Source organism: Eurosta solidaginis, chromosome 3, assembly GCF_040869045.1.
Source record: "Eurosta solidaginis isolate ZX-2024a chromosome 3, ASM4086904v1, whole genome shotgun sequence".
Lineage (NCBI taxonomy): Eukaryota > Metazoa > Arthropoda > Insecta > Diptera > Tephritidae > Eurosta > Eurosta solidaginis.
The window spans coordinates 184,745,962-184,766,684 of record NC_090321.1 but is presented as its reverse complement, the minus strand read 5'-3'; the positions used below and the strand labels follow the sequence as shown (position 1 = coordinate 184,766,684).

Below are 20,723 nucleotides of genomic sequence, written 5' to 3'. Positions count from 1 at the left end.
TATGTACCGGAGCGACTCGGTTTTTTCCCGACCAAGGGCTGTCATTTCAGTGTAACCCCATTTAATTAGTTGCTTCCTTGGTAGCACCTATTGGATGGAGCAAAGCTACAACAAGAACAAAAACATAAACCCCCTTCCTTTACATCGCTACCTACCGTAATCACGTACGAAAATTGAATCGTAATTTATAATTTTATAAATATTCTTCATTTTTATTTTAAGTTTTATATTAAATCGTTTCGATGAACAATAATAATACCAATAATTTTCTAATTATGCTACATTTACAGTTGATTTATGTTTATAATTTAAATATTCTTAATTTGTTAAAACATTTTTATTGTTATTCTAAAAACTACTTAACTGTAATATGTCTGAAATTAAACTAAAATTTATTATTGCTTATTTATTTAACTAAAGGAAGATTTCTTATGTTTTGTTCCTTTAGGGACTTCAATTAAACTGAAAAATGCTTAATCAATTAATTTATTGCTTTTGTTGTAAAGGATATATGTAATATTTCAAGAACTTTTTAAAAAGATTAAGAAAAATGTAATCAATAATTTTTGCGATTAATCAAAAAGGTTAATTAATCATAGTCTGATTAATCACATTCTGATTAACTTCTGTTTATAAAAAAATACTTATTTGAAACCTTAGAAAGATTTGAATTTACTTTGACTTTGTTTTCTAACGAAATCCAACTTTTTATTGCTTAAATTTTTTTTAAATGCAATCAAGAGATCTGATTAATCAAGTCATAATTAGCAAGTTATCTACTGAATCAAACTAAATATTTGTTGATTAGCAAAAGCGTGACTAAGCCGGATGTTTAACAATTTAATTAATGTAAACTGTTAGCATTTGATTAATCAGTGCATTCGACCAATCGATTAATCGCACATCTTTGGGTGAACTAAAGAATTAAAACAAATAAAAGGTTGTTAATAAGATTTTCAAAATGTACACAAAGATTTGTACGCATAACATAATTTTACAAAGGTTTTGTCTTTTAAACTTAAGACTTAGAAATAAATAGTTCCATAAAATAAGCAATAAATAAATTTCAGGCTTAAAAGTATACAATAAATAGAACATAAATATAATATTTTGTTTGGTTCTTTTTTTTAAATAAATGAATATAAATAATAAGCTACTCAACATACCCCTCATTCGTTGCCCATAAAATTAACTAACAATAAAAAAGCTTGTTTACTAGCTTTAATAATAACTTTAATTGACATACATTCAGACTACTAAGGCACGCTTTTTGTGTTTTTGTTTTCTAATTCTATTTTGTTCGTATTACAAGCAAATTTTGTTGCTCCACCCAAGTCCCATATGTGCGCTTACTAAACAAGAAAATGACTGCTAATTTATTAATTTGTCATGCTCATAAAGAGCGATCAAAATGAAAAGCGATAAAACAGAGCACCAAAAAGTATGCTATATCTGCACACCTACTTTTATACAGCGGTTCAACAAAAGAGATTAAAAAAATATGTTTACACAATGCGACAAACTGAAATTCGACTTCTTATGTGCTAAAGAACTGTTTTGTTTGTGTAAAGTCTTTTTGTGCCTTTATTGAATCGTTTGTATAGACCGGTCAGTATTGACCTATGTACGTAACACTGTAGTATTCTGAACTTCAAATGTATCGTATTTTGAGTTAGACAACTTTGCGCTTCAATATGCAATATAACAAAAATATAACGAAATATAATTTATATAATTGAGTAATCCAAAAATAAATAGATTCCGAATGTCTCAATGTGACAAATTGAGCAAAGACAAAGTCATTGCATACTTTGAGGCGTTTTATTTTTCCTGCGTGTGAAAAAAAAAAAACACCTTAACACGCAACAAATTTTATAAAAAGTAATTAATTGTAGCTAATTTTAGTTAAAAAATTGTGCTATGACGCTGCAAGAAAGAAAAGCTATAAAAATAGCAAATTAATAGAAATTTTTTGTTTTTTTTTAGTTGTTCTTGCGCATTTTTGCTTTTGGCAATGAATTGCTAATTTTAATCGTAATTTCGTATTTGACTGCGTGTAGGTGGCATATTTGAATAATTTTGGCGCTTTTTTTATATTTTGTTTCTTTACACATTTTCGCATATTCGTTTGATGTATTCTATTAACTGCCGCTACTATTTTTTTGTTTTACATTCATACTTTATATATATTAGCTATTTTAATATATTGTTGTATCTATACATGTGTGTATAATGATTTTGTTGAATGTACTTTTGTTCTTGTTGCTACTTTGTTGGTTTTTATCGACTATTCCACTGCTTTATGTGTACTTTATTTCTATTTGACTCCCGTTATGCTTCGCAGCCAAGGCTTATAGAATGTCGTACGCATATATACGCCAGGTAGATAAGGCGCCGCACATTTGATGCCATGTGACACAGTGCCGGCTAATTCGTAGCGTCCGTCTGGACGTGGCAGCACCAATGGACCACCGCTGTCACCCTGTTGATTCAAAAACATGTTTAGGTTATTTGTAAAGTATTTTCGCAAAACATTTTTTTTTCAATAAAAGCAAGTTATCTTAATCTATAACAGAAACTTTAATGCCGAAAGTCAGATAGAAAAAAGGAGGTGTTACAAAGTGACGGAAGAGATATTTTGGCAAGTTGTTCCTCACATTTTAACTAGTTCCCCTTTTATCGGTGAGTTAAGCAGCTTCAAAAACTCACTTAAGGATGGATATTTGTTTGGTATTTTCCAACAGTGATGGATTGGATTACCGTCTATGAAGGTGGATAATTTCAACTAGTTCCCGTTTAAACTGTAACTTGAAAGGCTTTGAAATTTTACAACTAAACGATGAAAATCTGTAGTTTGTTGTAATTCTAGCAACTTCTATCATTCAAAAATGGAAATCTGTTTGGAATTTGTCAACAGTAACAGATGGGACAGTGCGACTATCGCATATGAAGGCGCATGATTTCGCTTCCCAGTTTCAATTTTAAAAAACAACTAGGGAAGTCAATAGCTTTTTTGAAATATGTTATTGTCCCAGAAAAAGTGAAAAAGTATATGAAAATGTCAAGTCCAAGTTGATATTTTACATTAAAATAACAAGATGATAAAAAAATTTTAAGGAGTACCTTTATATAAATGGACCAAAAAATAGAAGGCAATTTTTCCTTTAATACAAACATAGTCCTGTTGAATTTTGATTAAAAAACTTTAACAATAGCTCTTGTAAAAAATTTTGGGATTTAAAATTATAAAGGTGAAGCGCAATCTTTCAATTTAAGGCAAACCATGTACTTGGGATTAACTAATTGATTATTTAAAATTTAAACACGCCCTCTACCTTTATAATTTTAAATCTCAAAATTCTTTTACAAGAGCTATTGTTAAAGTTTTTTAGTCAAAATTCAACAGGACTATGTCTGTATTAAAGGAAAAATTGCTTTCTATTTTTTGGTCCATTTATTTATAGGTAGCCCTTAAAATTTTTGTATCATCTTTTTATTTTAAAATTTTTAGTACTGCCTACAAAAAGGCAATGTCAACTTTGATTAGTAATTTAAGTAATTCCTAAGTGAAAGTTCTTATCTTTATTTATTTATTCAAAATAGCAAGATTTAAGAGAATTAGTGGAATTTTCGCTGACAACACTGGCGAAAATAACACAATTCCACCCGGCATCATAACAAGAGCCACCGTGGTGTGATGGTAGCGTGCTCCACCTACCATACCGTATGCCCTGGGTTCGCACCCGGGCAAAGCAACATCAGAATTTTAGAAATAAGGTTTTAAATTAGAAGAAAATTTTTCTAAGCGGGGTCGCCCCTCGGCAGTGTTTGGCAAGCGCTCCGGGTGTATTTCTGCCATGAAAAGCTCTCAGTGAAAACCCATCTGCCTTGCAGATGCCGTTCGGAGTCGGCTTAAAACATGTAGGTCCCGTCCGGCCAATTTGTAGGGAAAATCAATAGGAGCACGACGCATTTTGGAAGAGAAGCTCGGCCTTAGATCTCTTCGTTATCGTTATCGCGCCTTACATTTATTTTTTTTATTTATTTTTTATCATTACAAGAGCATTCCACCTCGTTTCTCAGCTACTTAATTTGCACAGCTGAAAATCGTGGTGAAATTTGCATACGCCTGAAAGTCTAAAAGAATCGTGGTGAAAGTCGCGTACGCTAAAAGTATGCAACGACGTGCATTGAGTTGGGCCTTCAACGAGGTGGAATTCTACAACACCTGCAACACTCAGGAGGCTAGCCATGAAGGTATAGCCTAATCTTCTAAATAATTCGACTTGTGCATTACGTAGCTCAAATTTTTTGATCAAACATTGCACTGTCATCGAGTTTTAAACTATATTTCTGGTTTCAAGTCTCTAGATATGCAGTTAGTTAAAATGGATTGAAAGATTCTCAAATTAAAATGTGTTTTCTTACTATCTCGATCCGCGTGCCACCTTGCGAATTTTTTTTGATGAAGTGTTGCATTGTCACCAGGTTCTGACCCACGGTCCATGTTTCAAGTCTCTAGCTCACCGGCAAGTTACTCAAAAATCGATCGCAAGATTCCCCGTCAGGGATTTGTAGTTATCTCAATTAGCACGCCACCTAGCGGAACTCTGTTTTCTAGAAATTGTATTGTCACTGGGTCTCGAAGCATGTGCTAAGTTACAAGTCTCTAGGTAACCAGGAAGTTAGTTAAAAATGGATTGAAAAATTCCCAAATCAAAACTAATTTTCTTAATATCCCGTTCCATGCGCCACCTAGCGAAACTTTTTGGATCAAATATTGCATTGTCACCGGGTTCTGACTCACGACCCAAGTTTCACGTCTCTAGCTCACCGGGAAGTTACTTAAAAATCGATCGCAAGATTCCTTGCGTTTTTTCGGGGATTTTCAGGGATTTTCGTTTACCTCGATTCGTATGGTACCTGGCGGCATTTTGGTTTCCACGAATTGTAGTGACATCGATTTGCAAACTATGTGCTAAGTTTCAAGTCTCTGGATCACCGAGAAGTTAGCTAAAAGTCGATCGCAAAATTTCCATTTTAAAGTTAATTTTCTGTATATCTCGATCCGTGCCCCACCTAGCGGATTGTAATGTCTCTCATATCTGAACTATGTTCTAAGTATCAAGTGTGTAGCTCAACGGGAAGTTACCGAAAAAGACTTTTCCGTGGATCAAAAATTCGTATGGAAATGAGAGGACAAACATGAAAGGGACTTAATATAAAGGTAATAATAAAAATCATTTCACTATACTACATATGTATCTGAACTTTCAGCACCTCAGTACATCTCCCTCAGCACTTAATGGCCGTTTATGCAAGTTCAGTTAAACTTACAAATAACTGTTCTTACCTCACAAGAGTCCTTTTGCCCGTTTGCATAACCCGCACATAGGAACGAACTCAGAATTTTTTTGTTGTGTCCTGCCGTATGGAACATCTCCTGACATACGCTGTTCTCAATTATGGGAACCTTAAAAATTAAAAATTTCATGATAAAAATTAAATATTTCTCAACGCTAGATAGGTCAACTCACCTGTACTTCTTGCAACACAGATGGCACACCGCCGCCATACTTCAGGCGTCCCCAACCAGTTACCGTCGCCATACGGCCGGTAAAGTCAGCATGATCATTGGGCATACAAATTGGCACTGAAAAAGATGTGAAATAAAATTTCATTGTTTTTTTCGTTTTCTATGTGTACAAAAATTTCGTTAAGAGGCAAAATTATATGAAAACGACTTCGGAGCTTAAAAGAATATTCAGAGGAGATACAAAGCTTCTCAAGACTAAAAAAGAGGACATAGATCTTTAAAATTGAACGAAAACTAAAAAAATCCAAGATCCGCTCTATTTAAGCTCTTGAAACTTTTCTTTCCTTCCAATCTAGTAAACAAACTTCAGTTCTGTTTGCAATTAAAATAACTACAAATAACGATAGTTTTCTATGAGCCTAGTTAATATTTTGCGGCGCAACCGGAAAGAGAGAAAGCTAAGGTATGCGATTTACTATCGAAATGGTATCGAATTATACATAGAAAAGTTTATTTATAGCGGAATATTATCAATTTGTAATTGATTTTTATTTTTTTATCAATATGTTTTCGATTTGTTATCAGAAAGTTATTAATTTTTTATCGGGTATCGACACACTTGTAACCCATCGGTAACCGATAAGAAACCAAAAATAAACCAATAACTCGGCGATAACAAGCCGAGAAAAAAGCGATAACTCGACGATAATAATATCAATCATAAATCGATAAAAAACAATACCTTGTCGGTATCAGATGTCTTAAAAAGCCTGAAATATTTTAGTTTCTGTTACAGTTACCTCTCTTGTCTGTGCACTGGTTAGGTTACGTTGAACTGGCCGGCCCATGAGGACCTCACATAGACTGAATGAGTCCGTAGTGTTACCAGAAGTTTATTCTAACGACCAAACTGAAAAACCCTATCAAAAACCAGGACCTATGTCCGTCCTATTGGATAAGATAAGAAGTTTTCTAGGACATAAGTCACTTGCTGCTTCTAGATCTGATAGCTGTATCACTCCTAATAGCTGGAGTCTTAGCCTGGCAAGCGCAGGGCAAGAGCACAGAATGTGCTCGATCGTTTCCTCCTCACTGACCAAGCCTAATTTAAAGGCATGTGACGCCAGAAGGCAGTGTCCGGTCAGAATACCCGTCATGAGTCTACAGTTCTCTCTTTTTAATGATAGAAGCAACTTTGTTAGTCCAAGGTTGTAAGACCTGCACGTAATCTTCGACACTTTACAGCCCCGCGATTGAACCCACGCCTTTCCTGCTTGGTCGATCATGTGCACCTCTCGCCTTCGCTTAATTTTGCCCAGTCTAATTGGGACGTCTACAGAGCAAGCTTCAAGGGATGCGCCCTTTTTAGCTAATTCATCCGCTTTTTCATTCCCATCTATTCCCATATGCCCTGGTACCCAATATAGATGTATGCTTCTCCCTGTCCCGATTCCTTCCAGAGACTGCTTACACTCTAACACACATTTATATGTTGTGCTATGCGAGATTATTGCCTTAATTGCTGTCTGACTGCCAATAAAAGTTAACACTGTGGCAGCTCAAGCTTTACGGCTTAATATTTCCGCTTGAAAAACACTACAGTGGTCTGGCTGCTTATAGGATCTGTTTATTTCCGGATCAGCACAGTATACTGTAGACTCTACTCCTTTCACTACTTTGGAACCATCTATGTATCGCCTCGTGCGCCAATTGAACATCCTTGCGCCAACCATTCACCTCTATTGTGGCCCTAAGATCTCCCTCGAAGCTCAGATAGGGAATCAGGTAGTCCGTTCGTCGTGTAATTTATGTTGCTATACTACTATGGCCCTATGGTCGGCGCTCAAGCTGCCTCGAGGAATTGAGCCTGGTTGCAGTTATGTTCTTTGCTACCAGGTCTATAGATGGAATGTGCAGAATGGCACTGGTTAATTTACAAACATTATTTCTATAGACGTAAACTCTTTTTTTTTTTAAATATGTGAATTACTATTACGTATAACTTTTTCATCATTATTTGTGACATCTTTACGTGACATGATTGATAACAAGAAAAATGTAATATTTCCTTCTTGCTTTTTTTTGATTGTGCTTCGCCTTTTAAAGAGTATTTTTATTTGATTATTCAACTGAGTCAGTTATTCGAATGCCTCTTTAGTATATACAACGTTTGCGTAAGATGGGTGCAGAATACGGCAGGGGACGTCCTTTATATGTGTACACTTGTAAAATTACAAAGTTCAATACACATATACGTGCTATTGTACGCAGGACAGTCAATAAGGGCATGCAAGTAAATACAATCGTACGACCTGAGGCTTTTCATGTGCCAAGTCATGGAAAACAGAATCTTTGCGTAGTGGTGAGAATAAGATGATGCAAAGTACTTTTTAAGAGCATTTTCATGAATATTTGCCAGATCAGTTGTTTTAATATTAACTGGTATAGAAGCGTCATTCCCCTGCTTCTTCACACAAATATTGGTTACCATCACACACTCATTTTTCGTGCAAAGGAAATGACAAAAAGCGGTTACGTAGTGGTAGCTGGGCTACGGGCTACAGTACATAGCCACTGCATATGGTACATTGTACCAAGTACTTAGTAAACTTAGACGACCACTTAAAAAGACATCTCTAAAAAATATAACACCATTGGATATGTTGAAAACAGCGCAGTCTTTGCTTTCCTTTTTAGCTATGGGCGGATACGATCTTTATTTTATTAGCTTTTATTTAGTTTCAATTGGCTGTTGTATGTAATGAAATCTTGCAAGTTAAATTTGATACACTTCGCGGTGTCCGATTGAGCTGAAATTTGAACACATGTATAGCTCCGATGACAATGCAATATTACTTTGCGAGAATTCGATAAATTAATCGATAACATAGTAACCGGTAAAGATTTGTATTCACAAGGGAATAACAGCCTAAGTCGTCAACAACGCAGGTAACTTCGCTTTGTTTGTGTATGCAACAAACGTAGAAGTTAGGCTGTTATTCCTCAATGTTGCATACTTTTTGTTGCATACTTTTCTGCGCACTTGATTTTGTTTTACTGATTTTTGGCGATCACGGTTGCCACTTTGGGTCCATTTGGACCAAAAATGATCCCTTCCAACCCCATTTGGTCCACTGGCCCATTTTCTTCAATTTTGGTCCTTTTTAGGCAGTTGCCACGATTTTGGTACTTTTCTTTTTTTTTACTCAGGTAAAAATTCACAATATTACCCAAAAAATTTGCAGCACATTCGTTAACCCACATGAATGGATTTCTCACCACAAAAAATTGCTCAGTCAATAAAAATGTACGAGAACAGTTACATTTCACCTAGGAAATAATTTAGGCGAGGCATTAAAAAGATAAGTGTTGGCAAACACACTGTCGTTAATTGTTGATGAAACAGCCGACTTGTGAAAAAAACTCTTGTTTAATAGTTATAATAATAATGACTAGATATTTCCATCGGTTATTAAAGACTTAGTGAAAGATTTTTGTCACTAATAGAGCTAAAAGTATGTATTTCAAATGCACTTGCGCCTCTAAGAAATTTGACAAGGCTTGCAACTAATGAAGCGTGGAGTTTAATGAATTGAAAACTAAGTAAAAGAATGAAACTAATTTATTTTGTATTAAGTGTACTTGCCACTTACTTAATTCAAGCCTACCGAGAGATATTGAGAGTTTGTGAAGGCACGTCGATATTTAAATCTTTTTCACCCAGCACAAGAAATATTTTAACTGGAAGGCAGAAATACTTTTTGAAGGCGATAACTTTATAAATGTACAATCAATGCGATTAAAAATTTTTATTTTTATATTCAGCTTTTGAAGCAAATGCAAAACAGATTTGATTTTGGAAGAAATATTTTGTGTAAAATTATCCTCGTAGGTGCTAGCATTAACCCCTGATGCCAGGTATCAAAACTCACACTTACTGAATCTAGGCTATGATAAAAAGTTTAAACGTTAAGAGAAAAACTAAGCATCTACAGAAATAGAACTAACAAAATTGCCTAGTTTCATTTATGCTCTACTGAGTTTTCCACATAGTTCGACCAGAACGCAAATTTTTGAATCCTTCCTTACTAAAACTTAACTGCGCTATACATTTTATTTCATTGCAACCAACAACATGCTGGAACTAAAAGCTTTGTGAGCAAATCTAGGTTCACAACGTTAGGTTGGTGAACGACATACACCTATTCTAGAAATGTGAAAATATAATAGCATGAACTATTATTTTGGTTTGTTCCTTGAATTTAAGCAAAGTATTTATTATGTCCAGTAAAATTGTATATAGGAAACTATGAAAACATCCTAAAGTTTTGTATTTTAAACTAATACGACCTCCTTATATACCAATAAAATAAAACAAAAATTTGGTCCTTTTTTGAGATTTGGTCCTTTTTTCCGTGAATTTCGTACTGCGATATAAATTGTAAGATTTTATAATTTAGGTGTAAAGTTTTAATGTTTAAAATATGTAATTATGTACAATATGGAATTTTTTTGTCGCAGACGAAGAAGCCTAATTATCGTTAAAGGTTACAATGAACTAATAAAGTGTTATATTTCCTTACAGTCAATTTATTTTTTACTTTTTAGTTAATTTTATTAACCAATAATAAAAGCTTATTTTTAAAAAAGTTTTTTTTTCTTAAATTTTTTTTATACGTAGTCTCTGATACGCTTCTTAAAAATTCACACAACTGTGGCGAACAGGGTGATACACCATTAATTCTGGCTTACTTCTGTGGCTTTTGCCTTTTCCTGGAAAATACCGTAATGATGCAGTAATATTAGCGATTCTGTGGTCATTGCATATTACAATAACATATTTGTCATTGGGAAATTATCTAATTAATATTTAAATGAAAAACTTTGGAGGTTTACATGCGGGGTGGTTCATATGTCTGTTTTTGTAGCTCAGTTGCTTAGTAAGATCCACTGGATATATTTTTATGAAAAGTGGCCCAAGATTTTGTTGAAATTTCCCAATTACATATATATTATATGATTATTTTAAATCATTCGACTAATTTTGATCACTTGAGAAACTTGAGTTATGTCATTTTAAATTCTGTCATTAGTTCTAGTTATTACTTTTTATATGATTTATTTGTTTTTTAGTTTATATATTAGTAACATTTTTATAATGCCTATTTGTTGATTCGAATTTTAATTTTTAATCCAACAATAAATATAAATAGTTAAATGTATTTAATTAGCGAGCTTTGCTCATATTGCTTTATACAATGGTTTTTATACTCAGTTGAGCAGAGCTCACAGAGTATATTAACTTTGATTGGATAACGGTTGGTTGTACAGGTATAAAGGAATCGAGATAGATATAGACTTCCATATATCAAAATTATCAGTATCGAAAAAAAATTTGATTGAGCCATGTCCGTCCGTCCGTCCGTCTGTCCGTTAACACGATAACTTGAGTAAATTATGAGGTATCTTGATGAAATTTGGTATGTAGATTCCTGGGCACTCATCTCAGATCGCTATTTAAAATGAACGATATCGGACTATAATCACGCCCACTTTTTCGATATCGAAAATTTCGAAAAACCGAAAAAATGCGATAATTCATTGCCAAAGGCGGTTAAAGCGATGAAACTTGGCAGATGGGTTGTCGTTATCACGCAAAATAGAAAATTAGTAAGATTTTGGACAATGGGCGTGGCACCGCGCACTTTTACAAGAAGGTAATTTAAAAGTTTTGCAAGCTGTAATTTGGCAGTCGTTGAAGATATCATGATGAAATTTGGCAGGAACGTTACTACTATTACTATATATCTGCTAAACAAAAATTAGCAAAATTGAATGAAGAACACGCCCACTTTTTAAAAAAAAATTTTTTTTAATTCAAATTTTAACAAAAAATTTAATATCTTGGTGGAAGCCACGCCCAGGTTTTAAACACAGTCCACCGTCTGTCCTTCCGCTCGACCGTTAACACAATAACTAGAGCAAAAACCGATATATCTTTACTAAACTTAGCCCACGTACTTATCTGAACTCACTTTATCTTGGTATAAAAAATGGCTGAAATCCGACCATAACCACGCCCACTTTATCGATATCGAAAATTACGAAAAATGAAAAAAATGCCATAATTCTATACCAAATACGAAAAAAGGGATGAAACATGGTAACTGGATTGGTTTATTGACGCAAAATATAACTTTGTAAAATGGGTGTGACACCTACCATATTAAGTAGAAGAAAATGAAAAAGTTCTACAAGGCGAAATCAACAGCCCTTGGAATCTTGGCAGGAATACTGTTAGTGGTATTGCATATATAAATAAATTAGCAGTACCCGACAGATGATTTTCTGGATCACCTGGTCCACATTTTGGTCGATATCGCGAGAACGCCTTCACATATACATCTAAGGGCCACTCGCTTTTAAAACCCTTATTAATACCTTTAATTTGATATCCATATCGTACAAACACATTCTAGAGTCACCCCTGGCCCACCCTAATGGCGATATCTCGAAAAGGCGTCCACCTATAGACCTAATGCCCACTCCCTCTTAAAATGCTCAGTAACACCTTTCGTTTGATACCCATATCGTACAAACATTCTAGAGTCACCCCTGGCCCACCCTAATAGCGATATCTCGAAAAGGCGTCCACCTATAGACCTAATGCCCACTCCCTCTTAAAATGCTCAGTAACACCTTTCGTTTGATACCCATATCGTACAAACATTCTAGAGTCACCCTTGGTCCACTTTTATGGCGATATCTCGAAAAGGCGTCCACCCATAGAACTAAGGATTACTCCCTTTTAAAATACTCATTACCACCTTTCATTTGATACCCATATCGTATAAACACATTCTAGAGTCACCCCTGGCCCACCCTAATGGCGATATCTCGAAAAGGCGTCCATAGGCGTCCACCTATAGACCTATTGCCCACTCCCTCTTAAAATGCTCAGTAACATCTTTCGTTTGATACCCATATCGTACAAACAATGGCGATATCTCGAAAAGGCGTCCACCTATAGAACTAAGGATTACTCCCTTTTAAAATACTCATTACCATCTTTCATTTGATACCCATATCATACAAACACATTCTAGAGTCACCCCTGGCCCACCCTAATGGCGACATTTCGAAAAGGAGTCCACCTATAGACCTAATGCCCACTCCCGCTTAAAATGCTCAGTAACACTGTTCGTTTGATACCCATATCGTACAAACATTCTAGAGTCACCCCTGGCCCACCCTAATGGCGATATCTCGAAAAGGCGTCCACCTATAGAACTAATGCCAACTCCCTCTTAAAATGCTCAGCAACACTTTTCATTCTAGGGTCACCCCTGGCCCACCCTAATGGCGACATTTCGAAAAGGCGTCCACCTATAGACCTAATGCCCACTCCCTCTTAAAATGCTCAGTAACACTTTTCGTTTGATACCCATATCGTACAAACATTCTAGAGTCACCCCTGGCCCACCCTAATGGCGATATCTCGAAAAGGCGTCCACCTATAGAACTAATGCCCACTCCCTCTTAAAATGCTCAGTAAAACCTTTCATTTGATTCCCATATCGTACAAACACATTCTAGAGACACCCCTGGTCCACCTTTATGGCGATATCTCGAAACGTCGTCCACCTATGGAACTAAGGATCACTCCTTTTCAAAATACTCATTAACAGCTTTCATTTTCTATCTATTTCTATCTATTTATTTATTTAATCTTGAAATTGTTACATTTCTTACAGACTAATTACAAATGCAGGCAAATACCAACTAACTTAACTGGTCATTAAGTAGCATTTTAAACCTATTTTCACAAAAGGAGAAATCCAAAACTGAAGATTTCGGAAGCAAATTAAACTCTTTAAGAGCTCTGACAACAGGAGCATTGGCAGCATAATTAGTCCTCGCCAGCCCCACATAAAATGTGGCATGATTCCTTAAACAAATATTAGGAATAACAAAGAAAATACGTTCAAGTAAAAAGGGGCAGTCCACCACCCCAGATATCAAATTAAAAATGAAAGTTAGGGATAAGAAGGTTCTCCTACAATTTAGTGTCTTAAGACCGATAAGCAAACATCTAGACTCATAAGCGGGAACCGGAAGTTCAAAATGAAGGGGTCGCAGAGCATACTTAATAAAGATTTTCTGAACTCTCTCCAATCGAACAATATGACAAGAATAATACGGACGCCAAATAAAAGCAGCATATTCTAGTTTCGAGCGTACCAGTGAAGTAAAGAGTGTCTTTAAAGTATACGGATCGGAGAAATCTGAACTGAAACGTCTGACAAAAGCCAGCATAGAGTACGACTTAGCTATGGTATAGTTAAGATGGCTATGAAAAGTAAACTTGGAATCAAAGACCACCCCAAGATCAGTGATTTTAGAAACAATGTCTAGTTGTGAGCCACCAATAAAATATGAAGTAGGGATAAGAGTACGGGACTTGGAATAGGAGACATGGGAGCATTTTTTAATATTTAAGGGAAGCATACTTTTCTGACACCAAGCTACAACATTGTCAAGATCACTCTGAAGTTTCGTCGAGTCAGAGGAACACGTTATTTTGCTAAAAATCTTCATGTCATCAGCATACAAGAGAAATTTAGAATATTTAAAACAAGTAGTAATATCATTGATGAACATCACAAAAAGAATCGGACCCAATATACTTCCCTGAGGAACCCCAGAGGAGGCAATAAAAGAATACGAGGACACCCCATCAACTACAACTTCACATGATCTATTAGAAAGATACGATTTAATCCAATTTAAAAAATTTGAATGAAAACCAAAACTTTGTAACTTTAATAACAAAATACGATGGTTAACTTTATCAAACGCTTTCGAAAAATCCGTATACACTGTGTCAACTTGGGCGCGGTTACTAAAGGCTTCAATGCAGTATTCGGAGAAAACTGCTAAATTAGAAGTGGTTGATCTCCCAGACATGAATCCATGCTGATCAACAGAGATGAGACGATGAATGGAGAAAAGAATTTTATTTTTCACTATGCATTCAAAAAGTTTTGAGACAGTGGAAATTTTAGAAATAGGGCGATAATTGGAAATATCGTTTTTATTGCCAGATTTAAAAACTGGCGTGATAAAGGAGATTTTCCATGCATCAATGAAGACGCCTTGCTCAAGGGATTTATTGAAAAGCAGCCAGATCGGGTAGGCGAGAGCTGCGCAGTTTTTAAAAAGGTGAGACGACAACCCATCGACATCAGTCTGAGACGACATCTTGATTTGACGAATCCCAAGTTCAATATCATCTAACGAGAGTTCAAGAGCCCCAAAGTTTAGTGAAAAACCACTAGCATCCAAGGCACTAAAAAAACCACCCCTACTCAAGACAGGGTCAGCCTCGAAATTTGTGCTGAAAAAATCTGCAAAAAGATTTGCAGCATCTAAAGCCGAATCCGCTTGTGTATCTTTGTAAAATACAGCAGAGGGAATACTAGAACACGATCTCTTTGACTTCACATAACGCCAAAAAGCCTTCGGATTCACTTTAATATCGTCTTCAAATTTACTTATATAATTCCGCTTCAAAACTTTGCTCAATGATTTAAATTCTTTCAAATATTTTAAATACAATTCCTTGGAAGTAGGAGACCTAGATTTTTTAAATTTTTTGAAAAACTTGTTTCGCAAATTCTTCAGTTTTTTCAACTCTTTTGTGAACCAAGGAATTTTGTAAACTTTTTTCTTACACTCGGAATATGTTCACAACAAATGCAATTTAAATTTTTCTTAAAAATATTAAAACAACTGGTAACTTCAACCTCAGCAAATAGCGAATCCCAATCAATAGACTCAATTGCCACATTAACAGCATCAACATCGTAATTTTTAAAACAAAACTTGGAAAGGGAATCTTCTACGTAAGAATTAAACTCATAAAATTCCAAATGAAGAACAAGCGGTACATGATGGGGACCAGGAGTGGACAAAGGGTCTAGACATTCCTGGAGGCAAAAATTCATATTATCACTTAAAAATATGAGATCTAATATTCTATTAAGACTGTTATTAAAACTGTTAATCTGACTAAGGTCACATCTTGAGAAGCCGTCAATCAAATAGGTTTCAGCAAACGCATTTGAAGACATAGGAAGAAGCCCCCGACTATTATCAAAAGCAGACCATTCTAGGTTACTGAGGTTGAAGTCGCCAAACACGCAAACATTTTCATGACTAGGTGCTAAGGCTAAAATATTATCAACATGCTCTTTATAAAGTAAATCGCTACTAGTAGGCGGTACATAAGAAACACAAATTAAAAGTTTAGAAACTCCATGTACAGAAACGCAAAGCATATCTAAAAGAGAATCAGCATTCGGCAATGGCACCAGAGTCGCTCGATATTTTCGCCGAATCGCAATTAAAACGCCTCCTCCTCTAGACAGACCAGTTTTTAATGCATCGCGATCTTTTCGAAAAACGCAGAATAAATTTTCGTCGAAAAATTCACCATCCATAAAAGTGTCATTTAGCCAGGTCTCGACAATAACAAAGATGTCAAAATCCAAGTTTGAACTCATCGTATATAGTGAGTCAGACTTGGTTCTTAGGCCAGATACGTTTTGAAAATAAATTTTAAGATCCTTGTAAGAATGAATATTAGCTACATCCCGCGTCGAGGTTTGTATAGAAGTGTTTAAACGATTCCTTGTACCATCTGACCCAACCGATTGCCATTGGACATCGGTTGGACCTTGTCGTTTTTTGATACCCATATCGTACAAACAAATTCTAGAGTCACCCCTGGTCCACCTTTATGGCGATTTCTCGAAAAGGCGTTCACCTATAGAACTAAAGCCCATTCCCTTTTAAAATACTCATTACCACCTTTCATTTGATACCCGTATCGTACAAACACATTCTAGAGTCACCCCTGGTCCACCTTAATGGCGATATCTCGAAAAGGCGTCCACCGATAGACCAAAGGCCCACTCCCTCTTAAAATGCTCAGTAACACCTTTCATTTGATACCCATATCGTACAAACACATTCTAGAGTCAGCCCTGGTCCACCTTTATGGCGATATCCCTAAATGGCGTCCATCCATAGAACTATGGCCTACTCTCTCTTAAAATTCTCTTTAATACCTTCCATTTGATACACATGTCAACAACCACATTCCAGGGTTACCCTAGGTTCATTTTCCTTATTTTGTCTCCATAGCTCTCAACTGAGTATGTAATGTTCGGTTACACCCGAACTTAGCCTTCCTTACTTGTTGTTATTGATATTAGAGAAAAAATCATATAATTCGTAATCGGAATTTATATTATTTTTATCTATTTATATTGATATTAGAGAAAAATTGTAAAGTTTAGAAAGGGCAATTTTCCGCTAATATCAATATAAATAGTTAAAAGTAAAATGATTGTTTAGGATAAATTTCGATCACGAATTATATGATTCTTCCTTATCATTTGAAGGCGTTTTAACAATTGAATAAATCGATTTATTTCATAATTTTGAATTCTAAAACTAGTTCACATGACTCATGTGTTTTGAAATTGATTAAATAATTGGCTAGTTTATATAATTGAATTGCTTTAAATTTCTGATTGTTAATTATTTCTCTATTATATAAAATATTTTGATTATAAGCATCAAATTTGACTAGAATCACAAAGTACTACAAATATTGCAATCACATTTGATTTGAATCATGTTTGATTGCGTTTTTTATTTCAAGATTATTGTAGGTTTTAACTTTTATAATGACAAAACGCAATCAAATTTTGATTACAATCAAATAAGGAAGGCAATCTTTTATAGAAAAAAGAAGTGCAAACGTCAAGCTGTGAAGTTGTGTTTCGATTTTTACTGTGTCTTATCTTATAACTTAAAACGAGCAATTCTTGTTTGTTTGTATAACCGACCGATCTCGGCACAGAGGTAATGTATCACCTTCTAAAGCTTTCTACCCAGTTGTTGCCACTCAGAATGTTTTACAAGGTTGCCACATATTGGAAATTAAAAAAAAATTGCATGAGATATGCCGATATGGGTATCAAACGAAAGGTATTTCACTCCGCATTACAATAGGCATATTCTTGAGTAGAAACGTTGCCAGCATAACGAAACGTTCCCGAGCAAAGCTCGGTCGCCCAGGTACTTTTTGTTTAAAATCAATAAATTTGTTTGGTCAAATAATTATTGTGCTAAAAATAAGTGTAAACTCGTTGTGTACTGAATTCAGCAATTTAAAGTTCTGCTTTCTTTACTAAAATAAATTTTATCTTAAAACAAGCAAGGAAGGTTAAGTTCGGGTGTAACCGAACATTACATACTCAGTTGAGAGCTATGGTGACAACATAAGGGAAAATAACCATGTAGAAAAATGAACCGAGGGAAACCCTGGAATGTGTTTGTATGACATGCGTATCAAATGAAAGGCATTAAAGAGTATTTTATGAGGGAGTGGGCCATAGTTCTATAGGTGGACGCCATTTAGGGATATAGCCATAAAGGTGGATCAGGGTTGACTCTAGAATGCGTTTGTACGATATGGGTATCAAATGAAAGGTATTAATGAGTATTTTAAAAAGGCGTGGACCTAAGTTCTATAGATGGACGCCTTTTCGAGATATCGCCGTAAAGATGGAACAAATCAAATGAAAGGTGTTAATGAGCATTTTAAAAGGGAGTAATTCTTAGTTCCATAGGTGGACGCCGTTTCGAGATATCGCCATAACGGTGGACCAGGGGTGACCCTAGAATTTGTTTGCACAATATGGGCATCAAACGAAAGGTGTTAATGAGTATTTTAAAAGGGAGTGGGCCTTAGTTCTATAGGTGGACGCCGTTTCGAGATATCGCCATAAAGGTGGCCCAGGGGTGACTCTAGAATTCGTTTGTGCAATATGGGTATCAAACGAAAGGAGTTAATGAGTATTTTAAGAGGGAGTGGGCCTTAGTTCTATAGGTGGACGCATTTTCGAGGTATCGCCATAAAGGTGGACCAGGGGTGACTCTAGAATGAGTTTGTACGATATGGGTATCAAATTAAAATTATTAATGAGAGTTTTAAAAGGGAGTGGTGGTAGTTGTATATGTGAAGGCGTTTTCCAGATATCGCCCAAAATGTGGACCAGGGTGACCCAGAACATCATCTGTTGGATACCGCTAATTTATTTATATATGTAATACCTGCCAAGATTTTAAGGGTTTTTTATTTCGCCCTGCAGAACTTTTTCATTTTCTTCTACTTAATATGGTAGGTGTCACAACCATTTTATAAAGTTTTTTCTAAAGTTATATTTCGCGTCAATAAAACAATCCAATTACCTTACCATGTTTCATCGCTTTTTTCGTATTTGGTATAGAATTATGGGATTTTTTCATTTTTTGTAATTTTCGATATCGAAAAAGTGGGCGTGGTCATAGTCGGATTTCGTTCATTTTTCATACCAATATAAAGTGAGTTCAGGTAAGTACGTGAACTGAGTTTAGTAAAGATATATCGATTTTTGCTCAAGTTATCGTGTTAACGGCCATGCGGAAGGACAGACGAACGACTGTGTATAAAAACTGGGCGTGGCATCAACCGATTTCGCCCATTTTCACAGAACGCCATAAAATCTATGCCCCTACCATATTTCAAAAGGATTGGTTAATTTTTGTTCGACTTATGCCGTTAAAAGTATCCTAGACAAATTAAATGAAAAAGGGCGGAGCCACGCCCATTTTTAAATTTTCTTTTATTTTTGTATTTTGTTGCACCATATCATTACTGGAGTTGAATCTTGACATAATTTACTTATATACTGTAAAGATATTAAATTTTTTGTTAAAATTTTACTTAAAAAAAATTTTTTTTTAAAAGTGGGCGTGGTCCTTCTCCGATTTTGCTAATTTTTATTAAGCGTACATATAGTAAGAAGAGTAACGTTCCTGCCAAATTTCATCATGATATCTTCAACGACTGCCAAATTATAGCTTGCAAAAGTTTTAAATTACCTTCTTTTAAAAGTGGGCGGTGCTACGCCCATTGTCCAAAATTTTACTAATTTTCTATTTTGCGTCATAAGTTCAACTCATGTACCAAGTTTCGTCGCTTTATGTGTCTTTTGTAATGAATTATCGCACTTTTTCGGTTTTTCGAAATTTTCGATATCGAAAAAGTGGGAGTGGTTATAGTCCGATACCGTTCATTTTAAATAGCGATCTGAGATGAGTATTCAGGAACCTACATACCAAATTTCATCAAGATACCTAAAAATTTACTCAAGTTATCGTGTTAACGGGCGGACGGACGGACATGGCTCAATCAAATTTTTTTTCGATCCTGATTATTTTGATATATGGAAGTCTATATCTATCTCGATTCCTTTATATATGTACAACCAACCGTTATCCAATCAAACTTAATATACTCTGTGAGCTCTGCTCAACTGAGTATAAAAAATAATTGGTAAAGTGTATATATACATACATATTTGCCGAGTCACTTTGGATATTTGTTGTTGCATTTGATTGGCATTTATTCATTTCCAATTTTCAATTGTTATTTGCTCGTGCACATTTATTTCATTTTCTTTTCACTGTCACAGCTGTTTGCATTGTGTGTTGTTAAGCGTCATTTAATAGCGATGTTTAACAGCTCATACAGTGATCTTCAAACTGCTCATACAGCGATTTTCGTACTGTGATCTCCAAAATATTTTATTGCCTCTGTCTGTTTAACCAATTTTTACTTTACCTTATAATGTCTTGCAATTTTGTTAACTGCCAAGTGAAAGGTGATGCCGAGCGTTTTGTGTCGTGCTGGCTTTGTGATGAGCTTGCTCATACGAAGTGCGCTAGTTTGACAGCAAGGGTGTGTGACGCAATCAACGATAACAAGGGCGTGCGTTGGTCATGCTTGAAATGCGGATCCACGGAAGTGGATCTTTTTAAGCTTTTCAAACATACCCGAAACGCGTTCTCTGAAATCGGTAAGGAACTTTCTACATTGGGGGATAAATTCAAGTATTATGAAAACTTGTTTAAAACTTTTAAATGTATTACCGATTTAGCTGCTAATGCTAATAGCGACAGCCGTCACAGCAAACGAAAACGAACTGATGTCTCGGCTGGCGTACTGACCCTAGACCCCGTTCAAAACATCCAGAACCTAATCGCTCCCGCACCCAACACGATAGAATTA

The 20,723-nt window shown here is 35.4% G+C and overlaps 1 protein-coding gene across 5 annotated transcripts in view; it reads right to left on the bottom strand.

Moving 5' to 3' along the window:
* Nucleotides 1-465: 465 nt before the first annotated feature.
* The window catches only part of flz (filzig), a 113,730-nt gene continuing 93,472 nt past the window's right edge, over nucleotides 466-20,723 (bottom strand). For all 5 annotated transcript variants that reach the window (XM_067774233.1, XM_067774234.1, XM_067774231.1 and 2 more), the window contains 3 exons: nucleotides 5,538-5,653; nucleotides 5,354-5,473; nucleotides 466-2,482 (listed from right to left, as the gene is read on the bottom strand). In XM_067774233.1, the coding sequence (XP_067630334.1) occupies nucleotides 2,318-2,482; nucleotides 5,354-5,473; nucleotides 5,538-5,653 (401 nt within the window). In that variant the 3' untranslated portion in view covers nucleotides 466-2,317. The remainder of the gene's footprint in view (nucleotides 2,483-5,353; nucleotides 5,474-5,537; nucleotides 5,654-20,723) is intronic.